The sequence below is a fragment of the Notamacropus eugenii genome, chromosome 5 (genome assembly GCF_028372415.1).
Source record: "Notamacropus eugenii isolate mMacEug1 chromosome 5, mMacEug1.pri_v2, whole genome shotgun sequence".
Lineage (NCBI taxonomy): Eukaryota > Metazoa > Chordata > Mammalia > Diprotodontia > Macropodidae > Notamacropus > Notamacropus eugenii.
In genome coordinates this window covers 21,583,276-21,602,535 of record NC_092876.1, presented here as the reverse complement: position 1 = coordinate 21,602,535, position 19,260 = coordinate 21,583,276, and the positions used below count along the sequence as shown (strand labels likewise).

General features: G+C 38.5%; 1 protein-coding gene across 2 annotated transcripts; it reads right to left on the bottom strand.

Annotated features, from left to right (window-relative positions):
• Positions 1-254: 254 nt before the first annotated feature.
• Positions 255-19,260, bottom strand: LOC140508355 (uncharacterized). 2 transcript variants are annotated; one of them, XM_072616203.1, is made up of 5 exons: positions 19,021-19,260; positions 18,366-18,436; positions 13,877-14,003; positions 12,741-12,836; positions 255-3,822 (listed from the first exon to the last, which is right to left on the bottom strand). In XM_072616203.1, the coding sequence occupies exons 2-5, from the start codon at positions 18,396-18,398 to the stop codon at positions 1,640-1,642; spliced, it is 2,439 nt and encodes an 812-aa protein (XP_072472304.1). In that variant the 5' UTR covers positions 18,399-18,436; positions 19,021-19,260; the 3' UTR covers positions 255-1,639. The 2 variants fall into 2 exon arrangements, with proteins under 2 accessions (XP_072472304.1, XP_072472305.1); XM_072616204.1 differs by having other exon boundaries at positions 18,366-18,501; positions 19,021-19,170.

The window sequence follows — 19,260 nt, the reverse complement described above, 5'->3', positions numbered from 1 at the left end:
ACTTCACTACAACACTTATGACCCAAGGACTAATAAGCATTTTAAAAAATCTGGCATTTCCATAGTGATTTAAGTCTAGGAGAGTGTTTTAGAAATATGGTCTCATTTGATGCTCACATCAACCTTGGGAGGTAGGTACTCTTATTATCCTGATTCTAAAGATGTGAAACTAAGGCAGTAATAGGTGTAGTGGACGGCCTGCATCCCCACACGGCTCGGTGATGTGGTGAAGAAGAAAGACACGGGAGACAGGAGAAGATAGACCAACTCCGTTTATTGGTCCAAGGGTCAGGGTATTTATAGACAGAAACTGCAAACCTACATGACATTCTGGTCGTTTCCTGTCCTAGAGATTTGGCCAGTCCTATTGTCTTTAAAGACTGTTAGCCTAGAGGGCATCTATTTTACATATCCCTTGTATTCTGTAGTTCTCTAGTTTGTCCCACAGAGACAGCAACATCCGGGGGGCGTGGAGAGCCATTCTGGATGATAATGAGCACAGTCTTAAAGAAGTGTCCCTGAAGGTCTATCCTGAACTTGTCAACTGCACTCCATCCTGGCCCTCAACAAATAGGATAGATGATTTGCCTAGGATAATACATATGTATGTATGTATATATGTATGTATGTATATAGTAAGTTTCAGATGCCAAATCTGAACTCAGGTCTCATGGTTCCAAGTACAGCACTCAATCCACTGAGTCACCTAACTGCTTACAGAAAGCATGGCAGAAATAGATGTCCAACAGATAACAAAGTATTTATATGAGGACTTTTTGTGCCAACAAACAAGAAACAAAGTGAGTACCAATTAATTGGGGGATGACTGAAGAAGATACAAGATATTAAATAATAAGGAGTAATGACAAACACCAGGATTTAAGAGAAAAAATTCATTACATTTATAGGACTTTATACACAGTATGAAATCTGGGATGTCTAATAAAATCTCTCATATTGGGTGGTCTAATGATATTTGTCCTGCAGCAAAAGACATTCTCTTATTAATTAGATCCAAGAGTTTTATCTCTAGTATGATTTTTTCCAAACTATAGTCAAGTATGAGCTGTAGCCTTTCCCCAACCCTTATTTCTATAAGCATAATATAGGAATATTGTTGTCTATTGATCTCCCTCTTCCAGAGAAAAGTATGTCCCCTTTGAGAATATCCATAAGTCTTCTCTCCATCTTGAATCCTCTGATGTAAAGAGATGATCTCAGGCTAAAGGCCTTCTGACATAGAGTCCATATAGAGTTTCTCCTCAGAATGATTTTTCTGATGTTGAACAAGCTCTGTACTTCATTTCAATGTCTTTCCTCATTCATTATAGTGATAAGATTTCTATCTGGCATGAATTCTCTGATGGTCAAAAAGGGATGAATGTTGCCTGAAAGTTTTACCACATTGATTATATTTGGCAGGTTTCTTTCCAGTGAGGATTCTATCATATTTAATAAACTTAGAGTGGTAACTAAAAGCTCCACCACATGCATGACACCCACGAAGCTTTCCTGGACTGTGGATAATCAGATATTCACCAAGACTAGAGCCTTCCCATGCTGATTACATTCAAAAGGTTTCTTAGCAGTATGAATTCTCTGATGTTCAGCTAGATTGTAATTAAATCACAAAAACCTTTCAACATTGATTACGTTCATAAGGGTCCTCTCCAGTGTGAATTCTCTGACTGATGTGAATTCTCTGATTGGAGTTCCACAGGAGAGTCTTTCCACATTGATTATGTTCATAAGGATTCTCTTTTGTATGGATTCTCTGATGTACAGAAAGATTGGAGCTTTGAGTGAAAGCCTTACCACACTGATTACATTCAAAGGGTTTCTCTCCAGTGTGAATTCTCTGATGTGCAGCAAGACTGGACCTCCTTGTAAAAGCCTTTCCACATTGATTACATTCATAAGGTTTCTTTTCATTGTAGACCCTCTGATAAGCAGCAATATTGAAGTCCCATTGGAAAGTCTTTTGACACTGATCATGCTCATAAGGATTCTCTTTTGTATGGATTCTCTGATGTACAGAAAGATTGGAGCGCTGAGTGAAAGCCTTTCCACATTGACTACATTCATAAGGTTTCTCTCCAGTGTGTGTTCTCTGATGTGTAATGAGACTAGAATTCCTGGTAAAAGCCTTTCCACATTGATTACATTCATAAGGTTTCTCTCCAGTGTGGATTGTCTGATGGGCAGCAAGATGGGACTTCTTTCGGAAAGTCTTTCCACATTCGTTACATTTATAAGGCTTCTTTCCAGTGTGGGTTCTCTGATGTGCAATAAGATTGGAGCTCTGTCGGAAAGTCTTTCCACATTGATTACATTCATAAGGCTTCTCTGCAGTATGAGTTCTCTGATGTGTAGAAAGACTTGAGTGGTTTGTGAAAGCCATTTCACATTGATTACATTCATAAAGTTTCTCTCCAGTATGAATTCTCTTATGTTTAGCAAGACTGGAGAGGTATCTGAAAGCCTTTCCACATTGATTACATTCATAAGGTTTCTCTCCAGTGTGAATTCTCTGATGTGCAGCAAGGTCAGAGTTACGCTGGAAAGCTTTCCCACATTGTTTACATTCATAAGGTTTCTCTCCAGTGTGAATTTTCTGATGGTGTAAAAAGCTTGATCTAGAGCAAAAGGCCTTCCCACATTGATTGCATTTGTAAGGTTTCTCTCCAGTGTGAATTCTCAGGTGGGCAGTAAGACTGCAGTTTTGTTGGAAAGTCTTTCCACACTGATTACATTCATAAGGTTTCTCACCAGTGTGAATTCTCTGATGGTGCAAAAAGCTTGATCTGGAGCAGAAGGCCTTCCCACATTGATTACATTCGTAAGGTTTCTTTCCAGTATGAATTCTCTGATGTACAGCAAGATTACAGTTCTGGTGGAAAGTCTTTCCACATTGATTACACTCATAAGGTTTCTCTCCAGTGTGAATTCTCTCATGTATAGCAAGACTGATGCTCCATCGGAAAGTATTTCCACATTTTTTACATTCATAAGGTTTCTCTCCACTGTGAATTCTCTGATGGCCAATAAGGACTGATTTGTAGCAGAAGGCTTTCCCACATTCATTACATTTATAAGGTTTTTCTCCAGTGTGAATTCTTTGATGGCCAATAAGACGTGATTTATAGCCAAAGGCCTTCCCACATTCATTACATTTATAAGGCTTCTCTCCAGTATGAATCTTCTGATGTCTAACAAGATCTGAGTTCAAATGAAAGGCCTTCCCACACTGATTACATTCATATGTTTTCATTCCAGTATGAAATGTAGGATGGTAAGGAAGAGCTGAGTGATGTGGTAAAGCTGCTTCACATTCATTATATTCATAAGGCTCCTTTGTAATATGGATTTTCTGATGAGTAATAAGCTTAGAGTTCTGGCTGAAGACCTTTTTTCCTTCATTACATATGGAAAGCTTTTTGCCAGTATAACTTTTCTGATGTCCAGTGAGGTCTGAACTCAAGCTGAAGGCCATTTTCTCTTGATTACCTTGATACATTTGCATTTCAGGAGGCTTCTCATGGGACTGAATAAGCTCTGCCTTTTCAGTAAAGCATTTGTACTGAAAACAGTCATTCCTTGGGGTCATTGTCTTACAGTGATTTAGGACTGAATGATGTATTAAGTTCTTTCCAACTTCATCAGATTCATAAGGATTTTGTGGATTTTTATCTACCTTGATATCAGAATCTGAGATTTCTCTCACATTAAAGTCACTGCTCATGAATCTTAGCTGGCCAGCTCCTTCCACAGAAATGTTCAGATTGGTAGTAGTCTCATTCACTTTAAACCTGGTCACTGAATCTGAAAAAGCAAACACACATATGTGTAAATATATAATTTTCCCTTCGATGTCAGAAAGGAAACTAAATTTTATCCTATTTCCCCAGGCAAAAAGAAGATTGCTGATCAGGTTAAAAAATTGAAAGAATTTTTGGCACCTTGTCAGAAGGGCACAGTTTGATATAATCATTGCATGAACACCAAAATCATTATAGGTCTGATTATGACATTTTTGATCAATGAAGATAATTTTAGAAAATCTGTGGATAATGGCTGTCCTAAAGAGGTGATGGGCTGAAACAGAATGTATTATATCTTGGGGAAATTTTTAAAAAATGTTTGGTAGTCGTGTTGTGGTCTGAGACATGAAAATAGAAAAAAAGATTTAAAAGGGTACACCAGGGAAATTATTATACTTAGTGATTTAATAAATAATGAAATCATGTGAATGTTTAATATATGCTCAGCAAATAGCAAAATACCTATTAGTCTTAATAGAATATTAAAAAGGTGGATATAACACTGATTATTACATGACAGTGAAAAAGAAGAAATCTATTTCTTAACAGTATATGAAATTGAGAAACAATGACTATGCGGTAGTACATTAAATCTTATCAGTACAAAAACCCAGGAAGATTACTCAAGACTGACAGAATAAAAAGTAAAAATTTTTAAAAGGGATTTGAAATGGAGAAAGACCATCTAGTGCTGTGGAAGGAGTATAAATAATCACAATCCTTGAGTTTGATTCTCAGTTTCAGGGACTGCAGGATATAAGCTAATGGCATGTTTAAATGATACATTCTGTCTGTTCAGGTTTGAAAATTCTTCAACTAGCCATTTATTTTGTGGACTATTTGGAGCCAAAAACAAAATATGAATTTCCATCTCTCAACAAGAGAACTTATAAAACTCTTTCCCATTTTCTACCTCATCCATGTGTGAGGGAGAATTTTCACTGTATTCTGCTTATAATCAAAAGACAGCAGGGAGCACATTGGATAGAGCCTTGGATTTAACATTCAGGAAGACCTGAGTTCAAGTTCCAACGCAGACACTTGATAACATGGTGACCCTGAGTGAGTCATAACCTGTGTCTTTTTTTTTTCAGTTGTAAAATTGAGAAATATTAGTATCTACCTTTAAGCACCACTGTGAAGATCAAATTAGATAATGTTTATAAACTTAATAACAGAGACATGGTTTTGTTATTGTTAAATCAACTTGAAAAAAGTCCAACTTTGAAATGAATTTCATACATTATATTTTGTTGCACATATTCCAAATTATAACTGCTTTGATTAAAAATGTTATTCCTACTCAACAAAATCTATAAAAATAAGTTTACATTGAAGTATTGCAGGTAAACATGAGTTCTTATTGGATTTAAAAAAATATTCTAGAAAGCGCCATATTAATTATTTGTTATTTAGTGAGTTCTTCTCCCAAATTCTGGGGACTGTGGGCAAACACTAGATGACTATGGTCATTTACTACTGTCTTGTGTAACTAATCTATTACACTGATCCACCAATCTATTCTTGGCCAGGACCAGATTGCTTTGATGATTACTGATTTAAATTACAGTTTGGCTAGACTACCTTCCTTCACTTTTGTTTTCATTAGCTCCTTTGATATTCTTGACTTTTTGTTCCTCCAGAGGAATTTTGTTAGGATTTTTTTAGTCCTATAAGTTTTTGTTAGTTTGTTATGGCACCGAATAAATTAATAAATTTAGGTGGAATTGACTTTTTAATATGTTAGTCCAGCCTACCCATGAGCAATTGATATTTTTCCAATTGTTTAGATCTGACTTTATTTGTACTTAAAGAGTTTTGTAATTATGTTTATATAGTTCCTGGTTTTCTCTTGGCAGGTAGTCTCCCAAGTATTTTCATACTGTTTATAGTTATTTAAAAGGAATTTTATTTTCTATCTCTTGCTGATGGACTCTATTCATATATAAATATATATATTATATTTATGAATATATAAATATATTCATATATAAATATTATATATAAATATATAAAAATACTGATGACTCATGTGGGTTTATTTTATATTCTGCAACTCTGCTAAAATTGTTCACTGTTTCAACTAGATTTTTAGTTGATTCTTTAAGATTCTCTCAGTATACCACCATATCTTCTGCAAAGAGTAATAATTTTATTTCCTCTGCCTATTATAATTACTTCAATATATTTTTCTCCTCTTATTGCTCTTATACATTTCTAGTATAATATTGAGTAATAGTGGTGATAATGGGCATCTTTCCTTCACCTCTAACCTTATTGCTTGCTGATAGTTTTAGATAGATAGATAGATATTTTTAGATAGACAGATAGTTTTAGATAGATGTTACTTATTTTAAAGAAAGCTCCATTTATTCCTATGCTCACTAAGGTTTTTAATAAGAATTGGGTGCTGTATTTTGTCAAAAGCTTTTTCTGCATCTACTGAGATAATTATATAATTTCTGTCAGTTTTCTTATTGCTATGGTCAATTATGCTGATAGTTGTCCTAATATTGAACTAGCCCTGCATTCCTGCTATAATTCCCACCTGCTTATATTATATGATCCTTATAATACATTGCTATAATCTTTTCAATTTTCTCCAGAGGTCTATCATATATAACATTTCTAGCAAGCTACTTCCTTAATTTCTTTCTTGTTTATTTTGTGATTAGATTTATCTAGTTTTTAGAGGGGAAAGTTGAAGTCCCCCATTAGTATCATTTTGCTCTTTATTTCCTCCTGTACCTCCTATAATTCATCTAACTTTTCCTTTAAAAATTTGGATGCTATGCAATTTGGTACATATAGGTAGATAGATAGATGGACAGAAGGATAGATGGATAGATAGATAGATAGATAGATAGATAGATAGATAGATAGATAGATAGATAGACAGACAGACAGACAGACAGATAGATACAGAGACATATAGTACTGAAATTACTTCATTGTCTGTGGTACCTTTTAGCAAGATGTAGTTTCTTTTCTTATCTCTTTCAATTAGATCTATTTTTGCTTTTACTTTGTCCAAGAGAAAAAAATTACTATCCCTGCTTTTTTCCCTTTTTTAAAAAAACTGTAACTGAAGCATAACAGATTCCGCTACAGCTTTTTATCTTTATGTTTTATGTGTCTCTCTGCTTCAAATGTGTTTCTTGTAAACAACATATTGTTGGGTTCTGGTTTTTAATCCATCTGCCATCTGTTTCCATTTTATGGGTGAGTTTATCCCATGCACATTCACAGTTATGATTACTGTGTTTTTTCCTTTATCCTATTTTCCCCTATTTATACTTCTCTCTCTCCTTTTACCCTGTCCCTCCTCAGCAGTGTTTTCCTTCTGACCACTATCTCTCTCAATCTGCCCACTCCTCCTACTTCCCTATAGGGTAAGATAGATTTCTATGCCTAACTGGATGTGTATATTATTCCCTCTTTGAGTCAATTCCAATAAGAGTAAGGTTTAAGAAATTCCCTCATCTTTCCCTCCACTGTAATGTCTTTTGAACTTCTTCATGTGAGAAAATTTACCCCATTCTACCTCCTCCTTCCTTCTTCTCTCAATGCAATCTTCTTTCTCATTCCTTAATTCTATTTTGTTTCTTTTAATATCATCCAATCAGCCAATTTATATATCTATATTGTATATATATATATTATTTATATAGATATATATGTCTATATATACTCTTTTTAACTACCCTAATAGTGATACAGTTCTTTAGAGTTATAAATATCACCTTCCTGTGTAGGGATATAAACAATTTAATTTTACTGAATCCTTTAGTAATAGTAATTTAGTGTTTGATAAACAAAAAAGATCAAAACTTTGGGGACAAAAACTCACAATTTGACAAAAACTGCTGGGAAAACTGGAATACAGTATGGCAAAAACTAGGTATAGATCAACATCTTACACTGTATTCAAAGACAAGATCAAAATGAGTACATGATTGAGATATAAAGAGTAATACCATAAGCAAATAAAGAGAGCATTTATTAGTTTACCTGTCAGTTGTATGAAGAAGGGAAGAATTTATGACCAAGCAATAGATAGAGTCTTATGAGATGTAAAATGGATAAATTTTGATCATATTAAATTTAAAAGGTTTTGCACAAACAATATCAATGAAACCAAGATTAGAAGGAAAGCCAAGAGTTGTGAAACAATTTTTATAGCAAATATCTCTGATGAGAGCCTCATTTCTCAACCACATAGATAATTGTGTCAAATTTATAAGAATACAAGTCATTCCCCAATTGGTAAATGGTCAAAAAATATAAAGAGGCAGTTTTCAAAAGAAGAAATCAAAACTTTTTATACTCATATGAAAAAATGCTTTAAATCATTAATGATTAGAGAAATACAAATTAAAACAACCACTTCACATCTATCAGCTTAGCTAAAATGACAGAAAAGGAAAATGATTAATGTTGGAGGGGATATGGGAAAATTTGGGCACTAATACACTGTGAACAGAGTTGTGAACTGATTCAACCATTCTGGCAAACAATTTGTAACTATGCTCAAAGGGCTATAAAATTGTGCATACCCTTTGATCCAGCAATATCACCACCATATCTATATCTTAAAGATATTTTAAAAAGAAAGGGGGAAAAGAACCTAATTGTACAAAAATATCTTTGCCAAAAAATTCAAAATTGAGAAGATATCCATTAAATGGGGAATGGCTGAATAATTTGTATTATGATTGTAATAGAATACCATTGTGCTATAGGAAATGATGGTCACACTGCATTCAGAAAAATTTGGAAAGACTTACACAAATGGATAGAAACTGAACTGAGCAGAACCAGGAGAATATAGTACATAGTAACAGCAATATTGTATGATGATCAACTGTGAATGACTTAGCTATTTTCAGAAATACAATGATCCAAGACAATTCCAAAGGATTCAGGAAAAACACAATCCATATCCAGAGAAAGAACTAATGGAGTCTAAATGCAGATTGAAGGATACTATTTTCACTTTCTTGATTTTTGTGTGGTTTTGTTTTTATCTTTTCATCTGTCTTTTTTCATAACATGACTAATATGGAAATATGTTTTCAACGATTATACATGTATAACCTATATCAAATTGCTTACTGTCTCAGAGAAAGGGAGTTGAAGGAGAGAAGTAGAAAATTAAGAACTCAATTTTTTTAAAAAGAATGTTAAAAATTATCTTTACATGCAACTGGGAAAAATGTTTTTAAAATTAATTTTAGAATTTCAATTTGAAGTTGAATAAAATTTTATATTTTATAATTATACAGTGAAATAAAGTATTAATTTAGAATTTTGGATGTAAAAGTTTTCTAGATCATTCTCATTAAGTAACAAATGCATAAAATAAAAATGCATAAATATAAAGGAATATTAAAAGTAGTAGATTAAATTACTAGGGAGTTTCACAACACAGTTTACATTTGTTCCTGAAAGAAGTTCTAAAAACCAAAGATTCGAGGAACTACAACTCTGGAGTTATAGCTTTTCATTGCATTGATCAGTAATGCTACAGAATAAACTTTCCTAGGTCTGCTCTCTTCTCTCTGCATCAGTTCAGACAATTTTTTGCAGGTTTCTCTGACATTGTGCCTTCCATCATTTCTTATGGCTCAATAAACTTTCATTATATTCTTAGACCATCATTTCTTCAGTTATTTCCCAGTACATGGGTATTGTCTTTGTATTCAGAGCTTTGCAACAGCAAAAACCAGCCAATGTAATTTTGTGTTGAAATGGATCTTTTTCACCTTTCTCTGATTCTTTTAGTGTATAGGACTAGTGGTTCTTATGGTGTCAAAGAGCACATAGTGGGGTGAGTTTAGATGCATAGTTGGAAAAAGTATTACAGAATGTTTTCCTTTCATTTTAAGACTTTGTGAATGTTTGTGTCAAAGGTATTTGTTATACACAACATGCCGTCTGGTTCTGCTTTCTAATGCATTCTGCTACTTTCAGTTTTTTTAAAGGTGGATCCATCTCATGCACATGCACATTGTATTATGAGAATTAATAAGGTTTTCTCCATAATACCCTCTGATCTTTCCCCTTTACCTGTTTCAATCCTTACAAAGAAAAACTACATGGGAAGATGGGAAAGGGATATTTGTAAATTGTTTGGAATATAGTAGGCACTGTACGAATATTAGCTATTATTATTATTAAGATTTTCTTCACCAACTGTACTCTCTTTAAACTATTCTCCTCTCTCCTAGTTACTTATTTTTTTCTTGAACTCAATATATTTCAATAATAAAACACTCTTTTGTCTGGCTCAGCTAAGAGTGAGGCTCATGATCTGTTGCTTCTTTCTAAAACATCTCCATGTCTGTATACTAGATGGTGAGCTCTGGACAGCACAATCTTTTACCTTCCCTTGTATCTCCAGGCTTCTACAGTGCCTAGAACATACTAGGCATTTATCAGTTCTATTGACTGCCTGACTGAGCTCAGGGCTACACCAGGCCCCAGCCTCTATCTCAGTCCCTGGATTCTAGTCTCTCTCCTAATTTTAAAAGGCAGATTCTGGCCTCAGTCTGTTTCTGTCGCTTTCTTATACCTTATCAACTACAAGGAGTTACCTTTGCCCAGTTCCAAACCCAATGAGGTCTGACCAAACTAAAGATTGGAGATTACAAAGGCTTCTAGGCTTCTAAATGGTCTGGTTCTATGGAATGCCCAGGAGTCTTTACCTCCCAATTCCCTAAGCTTAGGGTGGTCACCTATAGGAATATGGCCAGCAATTTTCTGCGAGAGAAAGATTGAGCCAGAGAAATCAGGAGAGGGTCCTTGGGCTGATGACTTGTGAAAGTCTCAGCCTTGCATTACTGCTTCAAAGTAAGGCAGTAACCTTCATTCCTACCTACATGGTGCTGAATGGATGCAGAGAAAGTCATGAAATTGAGTTGTCTGGGCCCATTACAAATTTAGATTATATGATCTCCTCTGGGACCTCTCTGTAAGAACAAAATCCTTTAACATCTCCTCGACTCCCTATCCCACTCACCCAGAGCAGCTTTTCCAGATCTTTTCATTCCTTCTCAATTCTCATATTTGATTTGCTTTATCCCAGTCACTCAGCTGAATATTTGGACTCATATTGTTCTAAGACTAATTGGACATTTACCAAGAGTTCTCTCATCTCATATAAAGCAGATGCCTTCTTTTCCTCCTTTGCTCTGATCACATACGAACATGTGGCCTTTCTGATTGCCAAGACAAAACCCTTTACATGCAGAAGTGATCCCAATCCATCCCATCTTCTCCTCCAGATTCTTCCTCCTGTCACCCCCATTTTTCTCTGATTTTCAATCTCTCCCTGTTTATTGGCTCCTTCTCTACTGCTATAAAAAAATAATGTCTCTGTGATCCTGATAAAAGGTTCATGTAGTCTTTTCAAACCCACTAGATAAAGTCTTCTATCTTTCCTTCCATTCATGGCTAAAGACCTAGGGCTATCTATAAGTGGTGTTTCCAAGTCTCCCCCAAACTCTGTATTCCAGCTTCCAGTTTCATTGTTCAGCTTAAACTGCTCTCTGCAAAGTTACCAATAATTTCCCAATTGCTACATGTAGTGTTTTTTTCTCTGTCTTCATCCTTTTTGACCTGTCTGCAGCCTATAACACAATCACCCTTTTTTCCTTGATGTTCTCTCCTATCTAGGTTTTTGTGGTACTATTTCTCCTGGTTCTCCTAGGATGTCCAAAATTAAATGCATTATCCATTCCCCCACTTTCCCCTCTTTTTATTTTTCTATTGCTACCCAGGGCACCACCCTCCCAATTGTCTGGCCTCATAACCTAAATCATCTCTTACTCACTCATACCCCATACCCCCAATTAAATCTTCTGAAAAGCCGTGTTGATTCTATCTTGTAACATCTCTCACATACATCCCCTTATCTCTCAATTTTGCCACTTTCTTGGTTCAGTCCCCAGTCACCTCACACCTGAGATATTGCTGCAAGTCTTTTGGTTGGCTTAACTGTATCAATTTTCTCCCCTTTCCACTCAATCCTCCACCCAGGTGTTAAATTCATCTTCCCAAAATGCTTTTCTCTTCCTGTCACTTCCTACTCCATAAACTTCCTTGGTTCTCTATCCCTAGGATCAAATACAGAATCCTCTGCTTGGCTGTTAAAGTCCTCCATCTTCTGCCCTTCTCCCACCTCCCCAGTCTGCTTTCACCTTACCCCCCTCCACATGTGCAATAACCAGTGGTTTAGACCTCCTCCTTGTTCTTTGACCAGGACACTCCATCTCCCAACTCCATGTTTTCTCTGGCTGCCCCTCATGCTTGCTCTGGCTTCCCCAAAGTCCCACCTAAAACCTCTCATTCTACAGTAAGTCTTCTCCAATCCTCTTTAGTCTTAGTGTCTTCCTTCTCTGGATTAGCTCCAGTTTATCCTGGATGTAGTGGGTCTGTATGTAGTTGTTTGCATGTTGTCTTTCTCACGAGACTGGGAAGTCCTTAAGAGCAGGGCTTGTCTCCTGCCTTTATTTGTATCCCTGGTGCTTAGCACAGGGTCTGGAATGTAAGTAGGTGTTTAATAAATGCTTGCTGACTGGAAATAAATCTAGGAAAGTGTTCATATTGGACAGCCTCAGCCTTTTTTGGATGCTTTCAAGAGAGTTCTATGCTTCAAAGCTCCAAACAGTGACTTCCATTTGGATCATAGATTTGTCACTGAAAGCAAACTGAAAAGCCATGGAGTTCAACCACATAACAGATGGGGAAACTGAGGTTCAGAGGTTCATTCACTTGCCCAGGATCATTTTGTTAAAAAGTATCTAAAAAGGAATTCCGAGTCAGGTCTTCCTGTCCCCAAGGCTAGCACTCCCTTCGTTACAATACATAAATGCATCATGATAATAGCCCTCATTCATCTGCTTTCATCTCACTCACCTGGATAAAGGTTCCTTAGGCCTTTTGGTTCCAGAATCCATGGTGCTTCCCCTTTCTGAAAATAGGAGATCAAATCTTCTCTGGCAACTGGAAGCCCTGGGAAATACAGAAGAGATGAGGATGGAGATTTATAATTTGGTCCTTTTTAGAGAAAGAAGATATGTAATCAAGGACCACAGAATGATTTTCAGGACTCTTCAAGGATGGTTTCCATGGTATTGATTGTTGGGACTTTGGAGAAGAGATTATGGGATGATGCAACCAATTGGGAATCAGAAAATGTCATCTTTGTTCACCCCTTTCACAGAAGGATGGTGTAATGTTAAGGAAATTTGAAGATCTTCCCTGCCCCTTAATAGGCCCATGTGACCTGCTTTGAGCTCTGGCCCAGCCCACAGTTTGAGTCACATGAAGCCCATGTGGGAGGAGTTTGCTGAATGGGTGGAGCAGGAAGTGAGAGTGAGGTGCAGCTGGGAGAGAGAGGAGGCAGAGAGAGCAAAGCTGGACTTTGAGAGTAAGAGGAGTGATTTTCCCTAGAGGAGCTTGTTTGTGGGAAGGCCTAACTGAGGGAAGGCTTGGGGATGGCTGTGCTCTCTTTATTGGTAATGTGTGCAAACTGTGTTGTTACCATGGTAGAACTGACTTTCTGGTTTCTGAATAAATATTTTGGTTTTGTCTTTGAGGAAGAGAGTTTATATTTTGTGAATTTACCCTGGAAATACACTTGCATATCCATAGTGGCTGTTGTGGATATTGCATTGGCACTACAGATGGGCACACTCCATAACTTCAATTATTTAGAAATTGGAGGCAGTTGGTAGTGCAGTGGTAAGAGCCCTGAGACTCGAGTCAGAAAGGCCTGATTGAAAATCGAGCCTCAGACACTTAGTAGCTGTGTGCTCCTGGGCAAATGACTTCACTTGTGTGTACCTCAGTTTCCTCAACCATAAAATAAGGACAATGACAGTACTAAACTCACAGAGGTGTTGTGAGGATCAAATGAGAAAATATTTCTATATTACTTAGTACAGTGCCTGACATATAGTAGGTACATACAAAAGTTTATTGCCTTCCCTTTTTTTGCTAACACCTGCGCTGGAATTCGAGGGAACTGAAAAGGAACTGTTGGGCCTTACCCAGGAACAGCAGGTTCTGGACATTCTCCAATATGACCTCTTTGTACAGCTTCTTCTGAGAATGATCCAAGAGGCCCCACTCTTCCAGGGTGAAATCCACAGCCACATCCTGGAATGTCACCAATGCCTATAGCATCAAAAGTCACAAGATTTAGAGCTGAAACTCCAGAATTCATCTAGCCCAACTCTCATCAATTTAGAGGAAAATATTGAAGCATAGAAGGGATGTACCCAAAACTCATAACTTTTATGAGTATCAGAGCCAAAACTTGAAAGTGTAGTCATTGAGAGACCAATGGAATGTTGAGAAAAGCATTTTATATTTGAAGTGAGAATCATGTTGGATCAACAAAAGCTGAAGAAATATCATATAAAATGCTTCTTCTATGGAAGCAGGGAGAAGTCATGTGCTCTACTGGTGAGATATGAGAATCTACAGAGGAGAAAGAGAAGAATATATTATGAAATTCCTCCTCATCAGAAGCGTCATAAGTGAAATGTTAAGAAACTTCTATGAAGAGTCTGAGAGAAGCTGGCAAGTTAGGTATATTATAGGGAGAAAATCTTATCTGTGATCACTGAAGAGAAAGCAAAGGAAAAGCAATTATCTGGTTAATTTCCTAAAAAGTGGAAATAAAGTCTCAATGAGATGAAAGTATGAAGAGGGCTCAAAAAAGATAATACTCACAATCTGGGCTGAATTAAGTGGCATGGAACTGTTTCCAGTCCAAAGTGAAGAAGTTATCTATTGTTTTAGTGAAGGCTTGAAGTGACACTAGGTATGATGAGTCATTGCCAAACTAGCTTCTGTCTTTGCTTTATGATTGCTTTTACTTGTTAATAGCATCTATTTCTTAGTTTTCATTATTAGTTACAAAGAAATGGGTAACTATGATGGGCTAACTATGATGAGCTATTTCCAAATAAGACATTGACAAAATATTTATGAGAAATAAATTATTTAAGTAGACCCCTAGAATTACAGAATGTTGGGGATCAAGGGTCAAGAGAATGAGTTAAGAAGCAGACTGATGGACACAAGAGGGAAGCACATCTACAAATCCTGTGATACTTGGGAGGGGTCATCGAATTTTCCAACCTGCTACATGTAGATTATGTATTTGGCCATTGTACTTGGTCTCTGATGCTCTTCCATTTAATTTTCTTCCATTTTTAGTAGAATTATATGACTCACTTTTTGAGAGGTTCGATTATTTTGGAATCCCTCCAACTTATATGGTAAGTATCATCTTTGACTCCTGTATATCCCCCTCCCTTTATGCAATAATTCTGTTATTTGGTTCTATTATTAATATTCTCTGTCATGTGGATAAAACTGTTTTTTTCATTTTTTCATCATTTGGGTTTCGTCTTTAAGGTATCTGATTTATACTTCTATTGTAATCCTTATTTTACCTTTAACTTCCTTTATTACTATTATTAAATTTTGAAAAATCAAAGAATTTATTGGGTTTTTCTTCTACTTCTTGAGATTCCTGAGAATTTACAAACCTTTCGTTTTCTTTAGGTTTTTGTAAGTCATGATTCTTCATTGTATAGCATTTACTGTTTGGTGTGAGCAACCATTATAGGAAGGCAGTCCTTTTATTAATAAATAACTGATAGCTCATTGATGCTCTAACTTAGTCCCTCTAGAAGCTCTTTCAAACTTCTTTCCTTCTCCATCCTCCCACACCCATTCTTCACCACCATGGGGTGATACCATGAACTCTCAACCTCCATTTAAGCAAAGAGCTCAGCTCACACATCTGCTTATTTCTCACCTGGCTCTACTATCTTGGAACTTCTCTGTCAGATTTCTCCATCATTCCCCAAGAAGCTTATGACCAGGATGAGCTTATAACCTCATCATTTTGTAACATCTCATCAGTCTTGGTATTCTATCTATGCCATGCAGGGTTACCCAAGATGGACAGGTCATAGTGGAGAGTTCTTTCAAAAGGTGACCCGTGAGGGAAGGAAATGATGAACCACTTCAGGATCTTTGCTCAGAAAACCCAAGGACAATATTAAAATGTTAAAAGAGTTGACACTGGAAGATGAGCCTCTCAAGCCAGAAGGTGCCCACCATGCTACTGGAGAAAAGCAAAGGACAAGGACAAGCAGCTCCAGAAAGAATGAAGCAGTTAGACCAAAACCAAAGGGAAGCTCAGCTATGGATGTGTTGGGTAATGAAAGCAAAGTCCCATGCTGTAAAATTCAGTATTGCACAGGAGCCTGGAATGTGAGATCTAGGCAAGCTGGATGAGGTCAGGTAGGAGATAGAGAGGTTAAAGGTCAACATCTGAGATGTCAGTTACTTAAATGGGTGGGAATGGGTGAATTTAATTCAGATCATTAGAGTAGGCCTCATAGTCAATACATGGGAGAGAAAAGCAATACTGGGGTAGAATCTCTAAAATGACAGAATGCTATCTGCTCCAGCCCAAGGCACACTGTCCAAACATCAGAGCCATACAAGATTATGCTCCAACCACTAATGTTGAAGAGGACACAGCTGATCAGTTTTATGAAGACCTACACCATCTTCTAGAAATAACACCAGGAGGGCCCCAGACAGGGCATGAGGTCACAGCACAGGCATTCTGGGAAATAGCTGCCTCCCTTCCCAGTCTCCTTTCAGTCTGGGATTAGAGCACTAAATGGGGACTTATGATGGAATTCTCCACCAGGCCTCAAGTTCTAGGGTATTCTCCTCACCCCCTTTTCAGCTTCCTTTTCTGTGCTATGTCCCTCATTTGGAGTGCAAGTTACTGGAGGGCAGGGACTGTCTTTTGTATTTGGCTCCCCAGTGTTCAGGAGAACCCTTGGTACACAGTAGGCACTTAATAAGTGTTGACTGACCATTGACTACCTAAACACTCTCCTCTAAGTGTCTTGCCTCTTATTTTTCTTTGAAAATTGAGGCCATTCAAAGTGAGCTACCTCTCCTCCCAATTGCCATTCAGACATTTTGAACAGGTATCTTCAACTCAAGATATCCAGAATGGAACTCATTATCTTTCCCCTGAATCCTCCCAAGCCTCCACCTTCCTTATTACTGTCAAGGGCAACACCATCCTCTCAGTCCCTCAAACCCATAACAGAGGTGACCTGCTTGACTCCCATTTCTCATCCCCCTTTATCCAACCTCTTGTCAATACTGTCAGTGTCACTTTCACAATATCTCTCCAATACATCCCCTTCTCTGCTGATACTGCAGGCCCTTATCTCCTCACCCCTGGACTTTTGCAGCCTGCTCTGTTGCAAGATACTCTCTACTCCAATGAAACTTCCACTTAGCTAACAGAGTGAAGTGCCCAAATCACTGGGCCTACCATGTTACTACCCTCCACTACAAACTCCTGTGGCTCCCTATCACCTCCAGGAGCAAATACTTTTAAAACCTTCCTGATTCAACACCCATCATGACCTGCACATCTGCTTTTTCAGTCTTCTTACACCTTATTTCTCACCACTGAGTCTCTTTGATTCAATAACACTGACTTCTTGGTTATGCCAACAAAGATACTACTCATGACATTTTCTCTGGAAAAGACCTACATGTTAAAGGCCTTTGAACAGGGGAAATGTCATTTTTCTTAAGCAAGATATATGTGTGTGTGTGTGCATGTGTATACATACACATAAATACATACATACATAATATTTGATCTCTGGGATTGAAGGAACCAAGTGTCCATCAGTCTTGAGTGGAGAAAAAAACTGCCAAGTACCGTTCTGGCTTCATGCTGCACTCCTTTATTTTGGCCCTACCTAGCAAGGACCCTGACAATTCTCCCAACAGAATCAAATTATTTAATATTTCTAAAGCTCATGGCACACAGCAGATACCGTATGACCAGTCCCAACCCCCTTTTCGGTCTTCTCACACCTTCTTCCCCTTCCCCTCCTCTCTGACCCAGGCACACTGGCCTTCTGGCTGATGCTTGACTAAGACCCTCCATCCCCTGCCCCTTGATAGCCTCCCCCAAATCTGGGCCTCCTGGTTTCCTTCACATCTCAGCTAAAATCTCACCTACTGAAAACAAGCTTTTCCTGGTCCCCAAATAGCCAGAGCCTTCCCTCTCAGGTTGCCCACCCACCCACACTGTACAGAGTTTGTTTGGACCCAGCTGGTGGCATGTTCTCTCTCCATTGGGCTGTGAACTCATGGAGGGCAGGCACTATCATGTCTTCAACCTTCCTTTGCATTCCCAGGTGGCACAATGCTTGGCACAGAGGAGCCACTTTCTAAATGCTTGTTGATTTGACCTAAGAAAAATGGGCAATGGGAGGGATTCAGAAAGACCTGGGGAGGTTCCTGTGGCCTCAGGCAGGAGGACATGAGCAGAACCAGGAGGACAGTTTCTGCTCTGCTGACAGCACTGCCAAGGATAACCTACGTCTAACAGGATAAAACTTCCTTGGTTCTCTTGGATTCCACCTTTGCTGATGCTGCTCAGGTCTGTGGAAGGACTGTACTCACCTGGGATGAGGGTCTCTGGGTGCCAGGGGCCATTCCCTCTGCCTCCAGGCTTTGGTCCTCTGCAAGCTGACCTGGGGAGGGACAAGGATGACAGAGCGGGGAGACTTTGCCTTCTCTTCTGAGGTAGGATGCTGACCTACATGGAATTAGAGGGTGAGCTCTCAAAGGAGTTACCTAGCCCTGTCCTCAGGGGAGACAGTCCACCACCAGAGGAGGGAACTGGGAGGGTGAGGCTTGGAAATGAAATTGATCTGGACAGGATCTCTCTCTAACTCCTCCTCTATGGCCTCATGCCCTTCCCCCATCCTCCTGCAGAGACTCCACAGACAGAAGCGGCTTAGGACCCCAGACAGGAGGACACCGGGCAGAGCCTCAGTGACTCCTGAGGGAGCGCTCTCCCTCCCACTGACACTATGAGTGCCACATTAAAGTGGGGCAGCTGCCCGATGATGAAGCTGGGGATGGCACTCCAAAACCTTTGGGATATGAAGGGAATCTCAACTTGGAGCAGGGGCAGGAAGCACCTCCGGGAACTAGGCTTGTGAGAGAGAGCTGCTGGACGCTGTCCAAGAGGTCAGATGGGGACAATGTGGCCCAAGGGAATGGGGCAGCCAGCAGAAGCAAGGTGCAGGGAGAGGTCCTTGCTCAGACCTACCTGGGACCTGCACGTGCAGAGATGGTTTTCAGAAGGCAGAGAGATCTCTGCTCCGAGAGGGGAAAGCAGAGAGATCTCGGTTCTGAAAGAAGGCAGGGAGATCTCAGCCCCAAAGGACGAAGTCAGGGCAGAAAACAGAAAGCTTTCAGCTCAAAGGGGAAGGCAGAGGGATCTCAGTTTCAAGTTCCTGTTTTCAGGCGGCCACTCTGGGAGGGTCCTCCTAGTGCCCAAAGCCCCACC

Bases quoted from the DNA above. Each gene is read 5' to 3' on its own strand.
- LOC140508355 (XM_072616203.1), bottom strand. From the start codon at position 18,398: ATGGCCCCTGGCACCCAGAGACCCTCATCCCAG. The intron at 12,837-13,876 runs GTAAGGCCCAAC...TGTATTTCCCAG, and splicing joins CCAGAACCTGCTGTTCCTGG to GGCTTCCAGTTGCCAGAGAA. The intron at 3,823-12,740 runs GTGAGTGAGATG...TTGCTTTTTCAG, and splicing joins CCTAAGGAACCTTTATCCAG to ATTCAGTGACCAGGTTTAAA.